The 12,636-nt window shown below is 29.7% G+C and overlaps 1 protein-coding gene and 1 long non-coding RNA gene across 2 annotated transcripts in view; both read right to left on the bottom strand.

Annotated features, from left to right (window-relative positions):
* Positions 1–12,576, bottom strand: part of LOC136774074 (uncharacterized protein KIAA0930 homolog) — a 449,327-nt gene extending 436,751 nt beyond the window's left edge. Inside the window, exons 1-2 of the mRNA XM_066728154.1 lie at positions 12,482–12,576; positions 12,160–12,373 (exon numbers count right to left, since the gene is read on the bottom strand). Of these exons, the coding sequence (XP_066584251.1) occupies positions 12,160–12,280 (121 nt within the window). The 5' untranslated portion in view covers positions 12,281–12,373; positions 12,482–12,576. The remainder of the gene's footprint in view (positions 1–12,159; positions 12,374–12,481) is intronic.
* LOC136774080 (uncharacterized) lies at positions 2,174–3,998 on the bottom strand. The gene is made up of 5 exons (XR_010822716.1): positions 3,638–3,998; positions 3,455–3,569; positions 3,255–3,290; positions 2,787–3,182; positions 2,174–2,686 (listed from the first exon to the last, which is right to left on the bottom strand). It is a non-coding gene; the product is annotated as an uncharacterized lncRNA (long non-coding RNA).
* Positions 12,577–12,636: the final 60 nt, after the last annotated feature.

The following is a 12,636-nucleotide window of genomic DNA, read 5'->3' as shown; positions in this document are numbered from 1 at the left end:
GGCGGTTGCTAACATAGACGAACGTACGCTGGACAACGTATGGACAGAACTGCTGCGACGAGCGCGAGCTTGTATCGAAGCAGGGGGGAGACATTTTGAACAGCTTTTAAAATAATAGACTAAGGACGACGACGACGATTTGACATGACTGACGTGACGACTGACAAGACAAAGCGACGAAACATTACTTGACGCGACAGACGAACGAAGACAGAATTGGAAAACTTTCCCTGTAGATAAAAATTGCTTTTCATATGAAGGAAATGTAAGTCTTCTTTACTTCATTGGACATTCCGCGGCGGAATTGTACATTTTTTATTAGGATTATGTCATCTTCTAAGCTGTTGCAGCTGGAATCTGACTAACTTGTTTAGCATTTTAGAATCAATAATTACATCACAGGGACTCTGATAATATTAGGCGAAAAATAAATTTCATACGGTGGTTGGATCAGGATTGTAGAACGTTAGGAGGTAATATTAATAATCGGCGTAGTTGCGGGCGTGTGTGTGTACATGTACGGAATTACGGAGCGGCGGAGAGGTACGAGCTTCTTTTGTTTTTCGAAAGGGAGGTGTCAACGAAAGCGACAGTAAAGTAATTCTTCCGTTCGATCAAAGCCCTGATTGCTCGCTTTCAAACTGATTTATCTCAGCAATCATGCTTTTGCGGATCTTATAATATAGGACTTTTCTACTTAGTATAGCCTCAAGAATCTCTGGTCAAAATCTTTCGGTCTTTGGCTGGTTACACCCTGTATATATATATTATTCTATTTTACGATTTTACAACTATATTGATAATAAACGTTTGTTAGGTGTTTGTAGATTCTTGTTACACCAATAGAAACATTTGTTATGATTGATAATTTTTGCAAAAATGCAGAAAATAAAAATTGCATCAGTGTGAAGTTGACTGGACATTAACTAAATTTTTCCTTAAATAATGTAATCACATCGATTTAGGATCGTCTGTAGTTTCTAAAAACATAAGTTACGTTTGTTAAATGTTAATTATGAAGAAAAATCAAATTACAAACATTTCCAATTTTGTCCATAATAATGTAGTACATATGTAACATACATATGCATGGACAAAATTGGAAATGTTTGTAATTTGATTTTTCTTCATAATTAACATTTAACAAACGTAACTTATGTTTTTAGAAACTACAGACGATCCTAAATCGATGTGATTACATTATTTAAGGAAAAATTTAGTTAATGTCCAGTCAACTTCACACTGATGCAATTTTTATTTTCTGCATTTTTGCAAAAATTATCAATCATAACAAATGTTTCTATTGGTGTAACAAGAATCTACAAACACCTAACAAACGTTTATTATCAATATAGTTGTAAAATCGTAAAATAGAATAATATATATAACCTATACTTGCTCTCGAACTAAATTGTGAATTTTTTAATTTCATTTTCGTTCAAATCCATTAACTAACAAACATTTTTTCTTTTATATGTAGAAACTACAAACGATTCTGAATCGATATAACACCCTATCTAAAGAAAAGTAATTAATGTTCGGCCAACTTAACGCTGGTTTTTATTTTTGCATTTTCTCAAAAATTAGCAACTAACAAACGCTTTTATTGATATAACAAACATCTACAAACGCTTAACAAACAACTCCTGTAGTTCTTTTTCCATTATTCAATATATGTCCGGCCAACTTAATGGACACGATAAATTCTCAGACTTAATGATTGATGACGCTACTTGAATAATATTATTATTAGTTAACGCGATTCGCAAATTTTTCAATAAGTGTGGCACATCTGGAAATATATGAAAATTATCTTTACTCCTTCGAGGATGAGGTATAAAAGGCGTATCATTGTCCCTATTGATTCTAATTCCCAGTCTTCGCTATACTGCAAGAATTTTAGCTCCCATATCCAAGACTAAACCATGAATTTTATAACCAATTTTTTCTATCTCTTCAACTATTTCTAAAATAAGTTCAGTTATCATTGCATCGTCTGATGATTTTGTGGTTAAATGCCATGCAATAATTTGCTTCTAATTTTCTGTCAAACCTCTTAGCATAATAACAAGACATGAGCTTATTTTATTAATTCCTTTAAATGTTGTTTGACCGATAAAAGATCCTGTAATATATTAAAATGAAATAGAAGAAATGTAAACAATGAAGGGGTTCAAGACAATCTGTATTAAAGATGTATAATTAGAATTAAAATTAATTTAAAATTTGCTTTTATAGTAACTAATTATACTTTCTTAAATAATAACCTATTATAACTGTTTTGGCTTCACATAATCTTATTTATATTATATAATATATATAAGTTTAGATTAATAGAATTCTAATGTACATTTATATCTAAACAATGATCGATAATCAATTCTTCCGTTCATCAGTATTTCCTTTTTGATCAATTTAAAATTCATGAAACTTCTAACACTTTGCAATTCATAACATTCACCTGTACTTTTCTCATAATGTAATGATGGTTGAATGTCCATTAAAATTACGCAATCACACTGATGGGATGATGTATGATTATTTTTCTTTTTAACCATCAATTCTACTATATCTTTCAATATTCCAGAATTGAAATCAAACTTCCTTGTGTATCTACATATTGTTGAATATGATGGTAATGGTAATCCAATATTTTTTTGTAAATATAGATATGCCTTCCAACCAACTGAAATTGATTTTCATTAATATCAAACTATATTTTCATAAATAAATAATAAATCAATTAATTATAATAAAACTACAATATATAATGAAGCATAAATTACCTGCGTTTCTTATTTGTGTTTCAAATTTTAAACACTCAGGTGACCATTTTGTTTTTGGGTTAACAAATCCTAACAGAAAGTGCTTAAAAATTTGTAATTTTTCAAACTTTCGAAGCAGTAGTTTATGTTTTTTTTTATAAGATTTTAAAATTGTTATCTCTTTTCTTTCTTTAATTCTTGTACATTTTACACTTTCCCATTTACTTTGAAGAAAATTAATCTTTGTGTTTGCTTCCTATAATTATTTGTTCAAAGACTTTATCTTATTTGCTTTCTGAATCGTCCCATTTTGATTAGTTAATAATTGAGTTTCCAAAACTATATTCATGTTATCGTCAATTTCATCAGTGGTATTAGCAGGTGTTTAGTTTGGTTGCAAACATATAACATTGTCATCTATATATAAATGAAAAACCCATTCAGGTAATTAAAAGAAACTGAATTTTAAAAAACTGAAAATAAACTCACCATTTATTGTAAGGCATTCATTCGCAGTACATTCATCTATAAATAAAGAAGAAAATATTATATTCACAATACTTCATTTATTTTCATAAAATATTATTTTACTATTATTATAAATGTATATAAGTTGATCAATTTAATAACAATTAAAACTGAAATATGAAAAATTACACTTAAGAATTTCTCTACTAATTATTTATTACCTGCTTGCAATTCATTATTTTCTGAATTACTAAAAATCGTTGGAATAGCATTGGGCTTCAATTTTCGCCATCTATCCAGTCTATGTTTCTCAAATTGCGAATCATTAAACTGGTACTAAATAATAAATCATGATTATTTTAAAAATGATTTGGATATCCAGATAAATTATGCTAAACACATACCTCACATAATCTAGCTGCTGGTGATGCTTCTAATTAACCACATTTTTGTATCCATAATTTTCTTCTTTTTTCATTGCGAGGAAATACGAACATTCGAAAATTATCTTCACCTCGGTGATTGCATATTCGTGAGTAACAAGAAGGCATTACAATACTTTTCTAAAACTGGTAGCAGTTGGATAAAAGGATAAAATTGAAGCAAGCATGGCAATTGGGTTGGGACTTGGGTGTTGGGACTCTTGGGAGGGAAAATGTCGAAAACCCAAAACTGCTGGATACACTGCGCATGACAGCCCTATAGCTCAACAATTGCGACGCGTGCTATGACCTCAGTGCTCGCGTTCCGTTCATCTACGGACCTTGCCTGGGAGTAGTAATTTCGCTCTATGAGGCTGGCAACAGTCAGAGCATGAAGTATTTTATTCAAGATGCGATCTCAGCAAATTTTATGTACAACTAATACATAAGCTGCATATGTATGCATGTACGTGAGATATTTGAAACGCGAGTTGGAACATATTGAGAAATAAGTAAGGCATTTAATATTATTAACTTAAAAGAAAGTAGTATCTAATTACTTTATTAATGGTATTAAATAGTCATATGAAATTAAATATATATGAAAATATAATAAGATCAGATCAGTTAATATTTTAAATTTTGATTGCTATTGCATGATGAAATTAGTGTAAGCAAAAGTTCTTTGTTTTGAAATAAAGGTTTAAATTTTAGGTAATTTCAAATGAATATTGTAAGAATTCATAGTCAGACACACTATTGTCGGGTACTAGCTATAGTCTGGCAAGAGCTATAGAGACCGTGCACATCAACACAATGATAACGAAGTGTCAATGTATAACTGTATACGTATAAATAAATTACACTCAAAAACTGCGAAAACTCACCGATAGTTTGCGCTGATAGTATGCATATATACCAATATTCATTCTTATCTCACTGTCATTGTTCTAGTGTGCACGGTCTCTATAGTCGAATTACCTACAGGCTATCCCTATCTCGGCTTACTATAGTTCCTAGTCAGGACGGAAAACGCGCAGGTGTTGACGTTTACATATAAGCCGTGCCTGAGAGGGAAGTGCTCTCTTCCGTTTATACTTTATGGTCGTCGGTAATGGCGCTGGCTTGAGCAACACGAGCACGTGTATCGGGTTTGCGAACGTGCTATGTACGTGTGGTGTGGTAGTATAGCACCGGTTAGTAAAAGTTTAATTTCGTATGGCGTTAATGTCGGGGATTGTCTACAGTAAATGTAGCAGTGTGTGTTCATAGGATTGGTGGACAATAAAATATACAAGGAGTGATTTTAACACGTGGTTGTATACTTATTTAATCCTCGGCAATGCTTACAATATGTTATGTTTTTCCTCATGGTGTGGTGTATTCTATAAGTAAATTACAGTGATCCTTTCGTTATTTGATGCACAGATGGACAAGGCTAACAGTTTAAGAAGAAACTGTGAAATATGAAACCTATGAATATAAAAATTTATAACCTGAATAAGCATTAAGTAAGTAGCAATATCATTACCACATATAAATGAGTTAGAATCCATTGCAATTAATGAGAAAAGTATAATGACTTATTCAGTATAATACACAAGTGAGACCAACAATTGTATTCGCACACGTATTAGGTTTCATATGTTCCTATTATTAACTCTGTATTTACTTCTGTATATTATTAATTACAGATTATGATTTGCACATGACCGAATAGATCATTTAACCTGATATTAATTATATCTTTTAAGTTTTAAGAATATACTAACGGCTCCTACAAATTTAGTGACTTTATTTGGAGACTCATTGGTTTTTTACGAAATTATTAAATACACATGAAAATTTTTTTTTTAATTTTTATTCAGTGCCAATAATTTTTTAAAGTTAAAACTCATTATATTTACAATTAGCCGCTATTAGTTTTTATAATCTCCAATAAAAATGACATGGATTTAATTATTTCGTCACACACCAATGAATCTCCAAATAAAGTCACTAAATTTGTAGGAGTCGATAATATATTCTTACAACCTAAAAGATATAATTAATTTCAGGTTTAATGATCTATTCGGTCATGTGCAAATCATAATCTGTAATTAATAATATAGACAAGTAAATACAGAGTTAATAATAGTAACATATAACACCTAATACGTGTGCGAATATAATCGTTGGCATCACTTAAGTATTATACTGAATAAGTCACTATACTTTTCTCATTAGTTGCAATGGATTCTACCTCATTTATATGTGCTATTGATATTACTACTTACTTAATGCTTATTCAGGATATAAATTTTTATATTCAAAGGTTCTACATTTCACAGTTTCTTCTTAAACTGTTAGCCATGTCCATCTGTACATAAATGACGAAAGGATCACTGTAATTTACTTATAGAATACACTAAACCATGGGGAAAAACATAATATATTCATTTGAAATAACACCTAAAAACTAAACCTATATTTCAAAATAAAGAACTTTTGCTTTTACTAAATTCTTCATGCAATAGCAATCAAAATATAAAATATTAACTTATCTGATCTTATTATATTTTCATGTATAATTAATTTCATATGAGTATTTAATATCATTAATAAAGTGATTAGAAACTACTTTTTTTAAGTTAATAATATTAAATGCCTAACTTATTTCTCCCTATGTTCCAATTCTCATTTCAAATATCTCACATACACGCATACATATGCAGCTTGTGTTAGTCGTACATAAAATTTGCTATGAGATCGCATCTTGAATAAAATGCTTCACGCTCTCACAGACTCTCACTGTTGCCTACCACAGTAGAGAACGGACGGGTGGCAAAAGGGTGTGTTCACGGAGACGCTATCAACGCAAATGCGCACACATTATAGGCAATTTTCTCTGCGCAGTAGCGCCAAATAGTGCTAATAGCGTGTCCGTGAACGCACCCAGACGTTTACGTTCGTGATCCGATCCAGATCACGATCCAACCTAACCGCAGGAATGCAACGTCGAAAAATAAATTTCTAGATGGATCAGATGCTTCCGCGTAAGCTCGATCCGATCCGATCAGGAGATTCAGAGGATTGGTGATCAGACAGATCAGACAGATTTAGCTACCGCATTGGGGTATTACTGACGTATCAACAACGAACGACATTGACGTAATTGAAGTGACAATAACTATTATCCAAAATAATTTTAATTTAAAAATATATAAAAAAGATAAGCTGATATTATAGAAAGCAATTATATTTAAAATGACATAAGCTTAAGGCATATTTTTGAAAATTCTTTGATATGGATATTGTACAAAGTGATAGAATTAAAATTGATTTTTTTCTTTAGATTTATGAAATAGAATAATGAATAGAAGTTGACAATATAGCATAGGTATATTATTGATATAGAATAAATAATATCTGAAAATATTTGTTTTTTTAATTACTATTTATATGTAACACATATCAGATCCATGTAAAAGTGTGGATTTTACTTGTTATAACAACTTAATTGTATATATATGTTTAACGTATGATAAAAAAATAAATTGCATTTATAATACTTGAAACGACAGTATAGACTTTGCTAATACATACTATGTGTCAAATAAAAAATTACCCACTTTATACATTTTAGTAATAATTTAAAATTTTTCATTATTTGGAAAGCTTATAATATTTCTTTATGAAGTCATATTTGAGCAGTGTCTCCTCTTGACAAGTGTCTTATTAAGAATAGGCATAATTAGTGGAACCAATTGTTGAAGGCATCTTACACATGTAAAGGACTTCGCATGGGGTAAAACCTTTTACGAAGAGGTGATATGACTATATGAGCTACCAGAAATAAGAAAATGTACTATTTATGTCTTCGTAAAAGGTTTTACCTCAGGCGTATTCCCTTTACATGTATAATATGCCTTCAACAATTGATTCCACTAATTATGCTTTTTCTTGATAAGGCAATTGTGAAGAGGAGACACTGCTCAAATATGACTTCAGAAAGAAATTTTATAAGCTCTCCAAATAATAATAAATTTGTAATTATTACTAAAATGTATAAAGTGGGTAATTTTTTATTTGACACTTAGTATTAGCTAAGCTTATACTGTTGTTTCAAGAATTATAAATGCTATTTATTTTTTTATCATACATTAAACATATATGTAGAATTAAGTTATTATTATAACAAGTAGAATCTACACTTTTACATGGATCTGATATGTGTTACATATAAATAGTAATTAAAAAAACAAATATTTTCAGATATTATTTATTCTATATCATTAATATACCTATACTATATTGTCAACTTCTATTCATTATTCTATTTCATAAATCTAAAGAAAAAAATCAATATTAATTCTATCACTTTGTACAATACCCATATCAAAGAATTTTCAAAAATATGCCTTAAGCTTATGTCATTTTAAATATAATTGCTTTCTATAATATCAGCTTATCTTTTTTATATATTTTTAAATTAAAATTATTTTGGATAATAGTTATTGTCACTTCAATTACGTCAATGCCGTTCGCTGTTGGTACGTCAGTAATACCTTAATGCGGTAGCCAAATCTGTCTGATCAGTCTGATCAACAACCCTCTGAATCCCCTGATCGGATCGGATCAAGCTCACGCGGAAGCCTCTGATCCATTTAGTAATTTTTTTTCCGACGTTGCATTCCTGCGGCTTGGTTGGATCGTGACTTGGATCGGATCACGAACGTAAACATCCTAAAAGTTTGAAACTCCGAAAGTTTGGTGTAGGTTAAAGTACGGATCGTTTAAAATTATTTATGATAATTGAGATTTCTACATTCAAAAATGTTTCTTACAATAAATTTTATGTGAAGAGTTACTACTATTTGCAGCAATATTACAGTTATCAGATAAGTATTTAGAAACATAACTGTTAAAAACCTTAGAATACTGTTGCTTTGTTAAGTTTTTATATCTATTTTGTTACAGTAAGCGTTGGAAATATTTTCCCAATACACACAAAGGATTAATTATGCTACGAAAGTACTAAAAAGCAAACGATTCAAGGAAACTATAAAATATTATATTTCTTACGGGAACTTTTCATAACCAGCAACCGTTAAGCCATAACAGCAAAGAGTAAATTTCACAACTCAAAAGAATTATTAGATAAGTTTTCAGGAATGTATTAATTACAAAACAAGAAATTTTGCTTAAATTTTGTTGCAGTATGATTTAGAGAAGGTAATCTTCATTGAGATAAAAGTCACTCGAGACATGGAAGTATTAATGCAACAACACTTATAATGTAATACCAATGACAATTTACTTTCTTGCCAGCTTCTGTTGACAGGTAGGCATTACAGTGTAGATATTTTGGTTTTATATAAAATATTATTTGTGTATTTGATAATTCTATTTATATATCAACTTATACATTTATTACATACCTGTATTAAGAGAGAAATGAGAACATAATGTGTCCACGTATCTAATTATTTAATCACAATAAATTTAATTGGAAAATTTGTTATACATTTCAGTTACTAAATTATTAATGAAACTTAATTCTAAGTTACCTTTTATTTGATAACTGATGATAGTATACATTCATATTTTCATTTAATAAATCCTTTGATTAAGGCAAAGAAAATAGGTACAAGCAAAATATTTTAATTTCAAATATTTTATGCAAACATTTCTATTTTGGTCGGATGTAAATTCTATATTAAAGGATTACACACATTTCTAGCTTTTGCAACATTTGTAATATACTCTGTATGAAGCTTCCCTGCCTAATGGTCAAATATGTGATCCATGAGTATCTGAAGAATGTACCACTTTGATCTACTTAAAGAAATAATCATTAGTTTCTATATACTTACATTTTTTCCAAAAAAATGAAGGTGTGCGTAACAGTCCAGACACAACAATGTCAGGACAAAAAGTATACACTGAATGCTATTAAATCATTGTTGCTTTATATTTAAAAAGAAGGGATCACTTTCTGTATTGGGAACATATTTATGCAACATTGAAATTTCAAAATGGCTTAATTTATATGCGAGAATAATATATCTTTAAAATAAACATACTTGGATAAATGTATTTCATTTCAAAAAATGATATTGTGTTTTCTTTAAATTAACAATATATTTTAAGAGAAAATTAACAATGATACGTATCAGAGTGATATGTCTTTTCTACGATAAATAGCAGTATATCCTTAAAATGGCAGAGTCAAGTACAAAGAGTAACTAAGTATTTAATGGTTAATTTTGATTAGCAATCTATTTAGAAAGACAGAATAAAAAAAATCATTATAAAAAGAAAAATTTAATTTATATTCCATTATGAAAAATGGAACCTACCTATAAATAGTATTCAGTATATACTTTTTGCTCTGACATTGTTGTGTCTGGACTGTTGCGCAGACCTTCATTTTCTTAGAAAGAATATGAGTACGTAGGAACCAATGACTATTACTTCAAGTAGATCAAAGTTGTACATTCTTTGGACACTCATCGACCACATATTTGACCATTAGGCAGGAAAGCTTCATACAGAGTATATTACGAATGTTGCAATAGCTAGAAATGTGTGTAATCCTTTACTATAGATTTTACTTCCAACAGAAATAGAAATGTCTGTAAAAAATATTTGAAATTAAAATATTTAGCTTGTACCTATTTTCTTTGCCTTAATCCAAGGTTTTATTAAATGAAAATATGAATGTATGCTATCATCAGTTATCAAATAAAAAGTAACTTAGAATTAAGTTTCATTAATAATTGAGTAACTGAAATGTATAACGAATTTTCCAATTAAATTTATTGTAATTAAATAATTAGATACGTGGACACATTATTTTCTCATTTCTTTCTTAATATAGGTATGTAATAAATGTATAAGTTGAGATATAAATAGAAATATCAAATACACAAATAATATTTTATATAAAACCAAAATATCTACACTGTAATGCCTACCTGTCAACAGAAGCTGGCAAGAAAGTAAATTGTCATTGGTATTACATTATAAGTGTTGTTGCATTAATACTTTCATGTCTGGAGTGGCTTTTTTCTCAATGAAGATTACCTTCTCTAAATCATACTGCAATAAAATTTAATCAAAAATTTAACAAAGCAAAAATGTCTTGTTTTGTAATTACTCCTGAAAACTTATCTGATAATTCTTCTGAACTGTTAAATTTAGTCTTTGCTGTTATGGCTTAACGATTGCTGGTCAAGAAAAGCTCCCATAATAAATATAATATTTTTCAGTTCCCTTGAATCGATTGCTTTTTAATATTTTTGTAGAATAATTAATCCTTTGTATGTATTGGGAAAATTTTTCCAACGCCTACTGTAACAAATAGAAATAAAAACTTAACAAAGCAACAGTATTCTAAGTTTTTTAACAGTTATGTTTCTAAATACTTATCTGATAACTGTAATATTGCTGTAAAAAGTCCTGACTTTCCACATGAAATTTATTGTAAGAAACATTTTTGAATATAAAAATCTCAATTTTCATAAATAATTTTAAACGATTCGTACTTTGACCTACACCAAACTTTCGGAGTTTCAAGTTAAACCAAAATACTCTATAGTTAGGTATAGGGAAAATCTGCACAAGAATCAATTTCCTCTCACGATCAACATTTTCCAAATCCCCTATACTACACTATAGCATTTCCGAGTACTGAAACTATAGCGTGCACCAAGTTCAATTTCCCGCAGGTACTTTTTTTACGGTATAGTATATCAGGTGAATTTTAAAATATAGGGTTGTGTCGATAGATGAAACTAAGCTTAAGCGCTGTCTTCAATACTATCTAGTTGTCTTTCTCTAACCTTGAATACTTGCATATCCTCGGTATTTGTCTTAAGTAAATGCTAAGCTTAATTTCAAGTTTAGCTTCATCTACTGACCCGACCCATAGGTTATCCTGTAAGTCGCGGGGTGAACGCGGGAACCTTAAAAAGATGGTCTACTTTAATAATAAAAACTGTTATAAAATACTATCATTGTCTTTTAAAAATGCGGATTTATTTTACTTCAGCACCTTTCTTAGTAGATTATTTTGCTAGCAATTGGTAAGGATAATCCAACCTGTATAACTGTATAACTTAGTTATTTAACTAAACCATAATCAAGCGAGAGCTTATCAATTTTAAACCTGTAACAGCTTTTTAAGTAAGAGCTATTTAGTTACAGTTTATAAATGAATATACTATTTAAATCTAAGGCTGTCAGTCTGACCCATTATTGTACCCTATGAAACTGGAGAATTACACAATACGAGCATTAGATATGTATACAAATCTTGATGAAAATAAAACTTTGTTTTGAATAGAATTTTGCCGCTGGTTTAAAGGTTAAACAGACCCTTTTATATAAACTTTCCGGACTTATCACAAACTTATTAAAAATCTATATATAAAAAAAACATTTGGAAAAAGTTTAACCTAATGTTTTAATATACAAATTTTTAGGTGCTGTTTTACATGAAACCACATTAGCTTACGTACCGTCTTTAAGCATTTGGCGAAACTCCTTTGTTCTTTGAAAATTAATCTCTTCCAGAAGCTGCTCAAGCATGGTTGCCGGCTTCACTAATCCTGAAGATGAGGTGTTTGCTAGATTTGCCATTCCTTTCGAGTTATATAACTAGTTTACAGCGCATAATATTATTTTCTCTCTTTCCCTCGTGATTTTAGTTAATTTTCCCTTCTTTGTTATTTTCTAAAACATGGAGTCACAACAATAATGAAAGAAAAGTTAACATGTTTTCAGTTTTTTGACTTATATTATGTATTGAGCACTCGGCTTGCGCTGTTTAAATAATTTCACCTAATACAAATTTGTTAATTATAAGAGTTTCCCAGCTAAACAAAACATAAAACCTAATAAAAATTATACGTTTCTGAAGTTGTAACACAGTCATATGCTCCATCAACTGACAAGAGAATACTTTCAGTCGATAATCTAGTGCATGCGCAAGGCAT

This window comes from Prorops nasuta, unplaced genomic scaffold (genome assembly GCF_024137725.1).
Source record: "Prorops nasuta isolate Cenicafe-Biocafe unplaced genomic scaffold, Cenicafe_Pnas_1.2 PNAS00001, whole genome shotgun sequence".
Taxonomy (NCBI): domain Eukaryota; kingdom Metazoa; phylum Arthropoda; class Insecta; order Hymenoptera; family Bethylidae; genus Prorops; species Prorops nasuta.
Note: the sequence above shows the minus strand (reverse complement) of the source record. Positions and strands in the feature narration are given on the sequence as shown.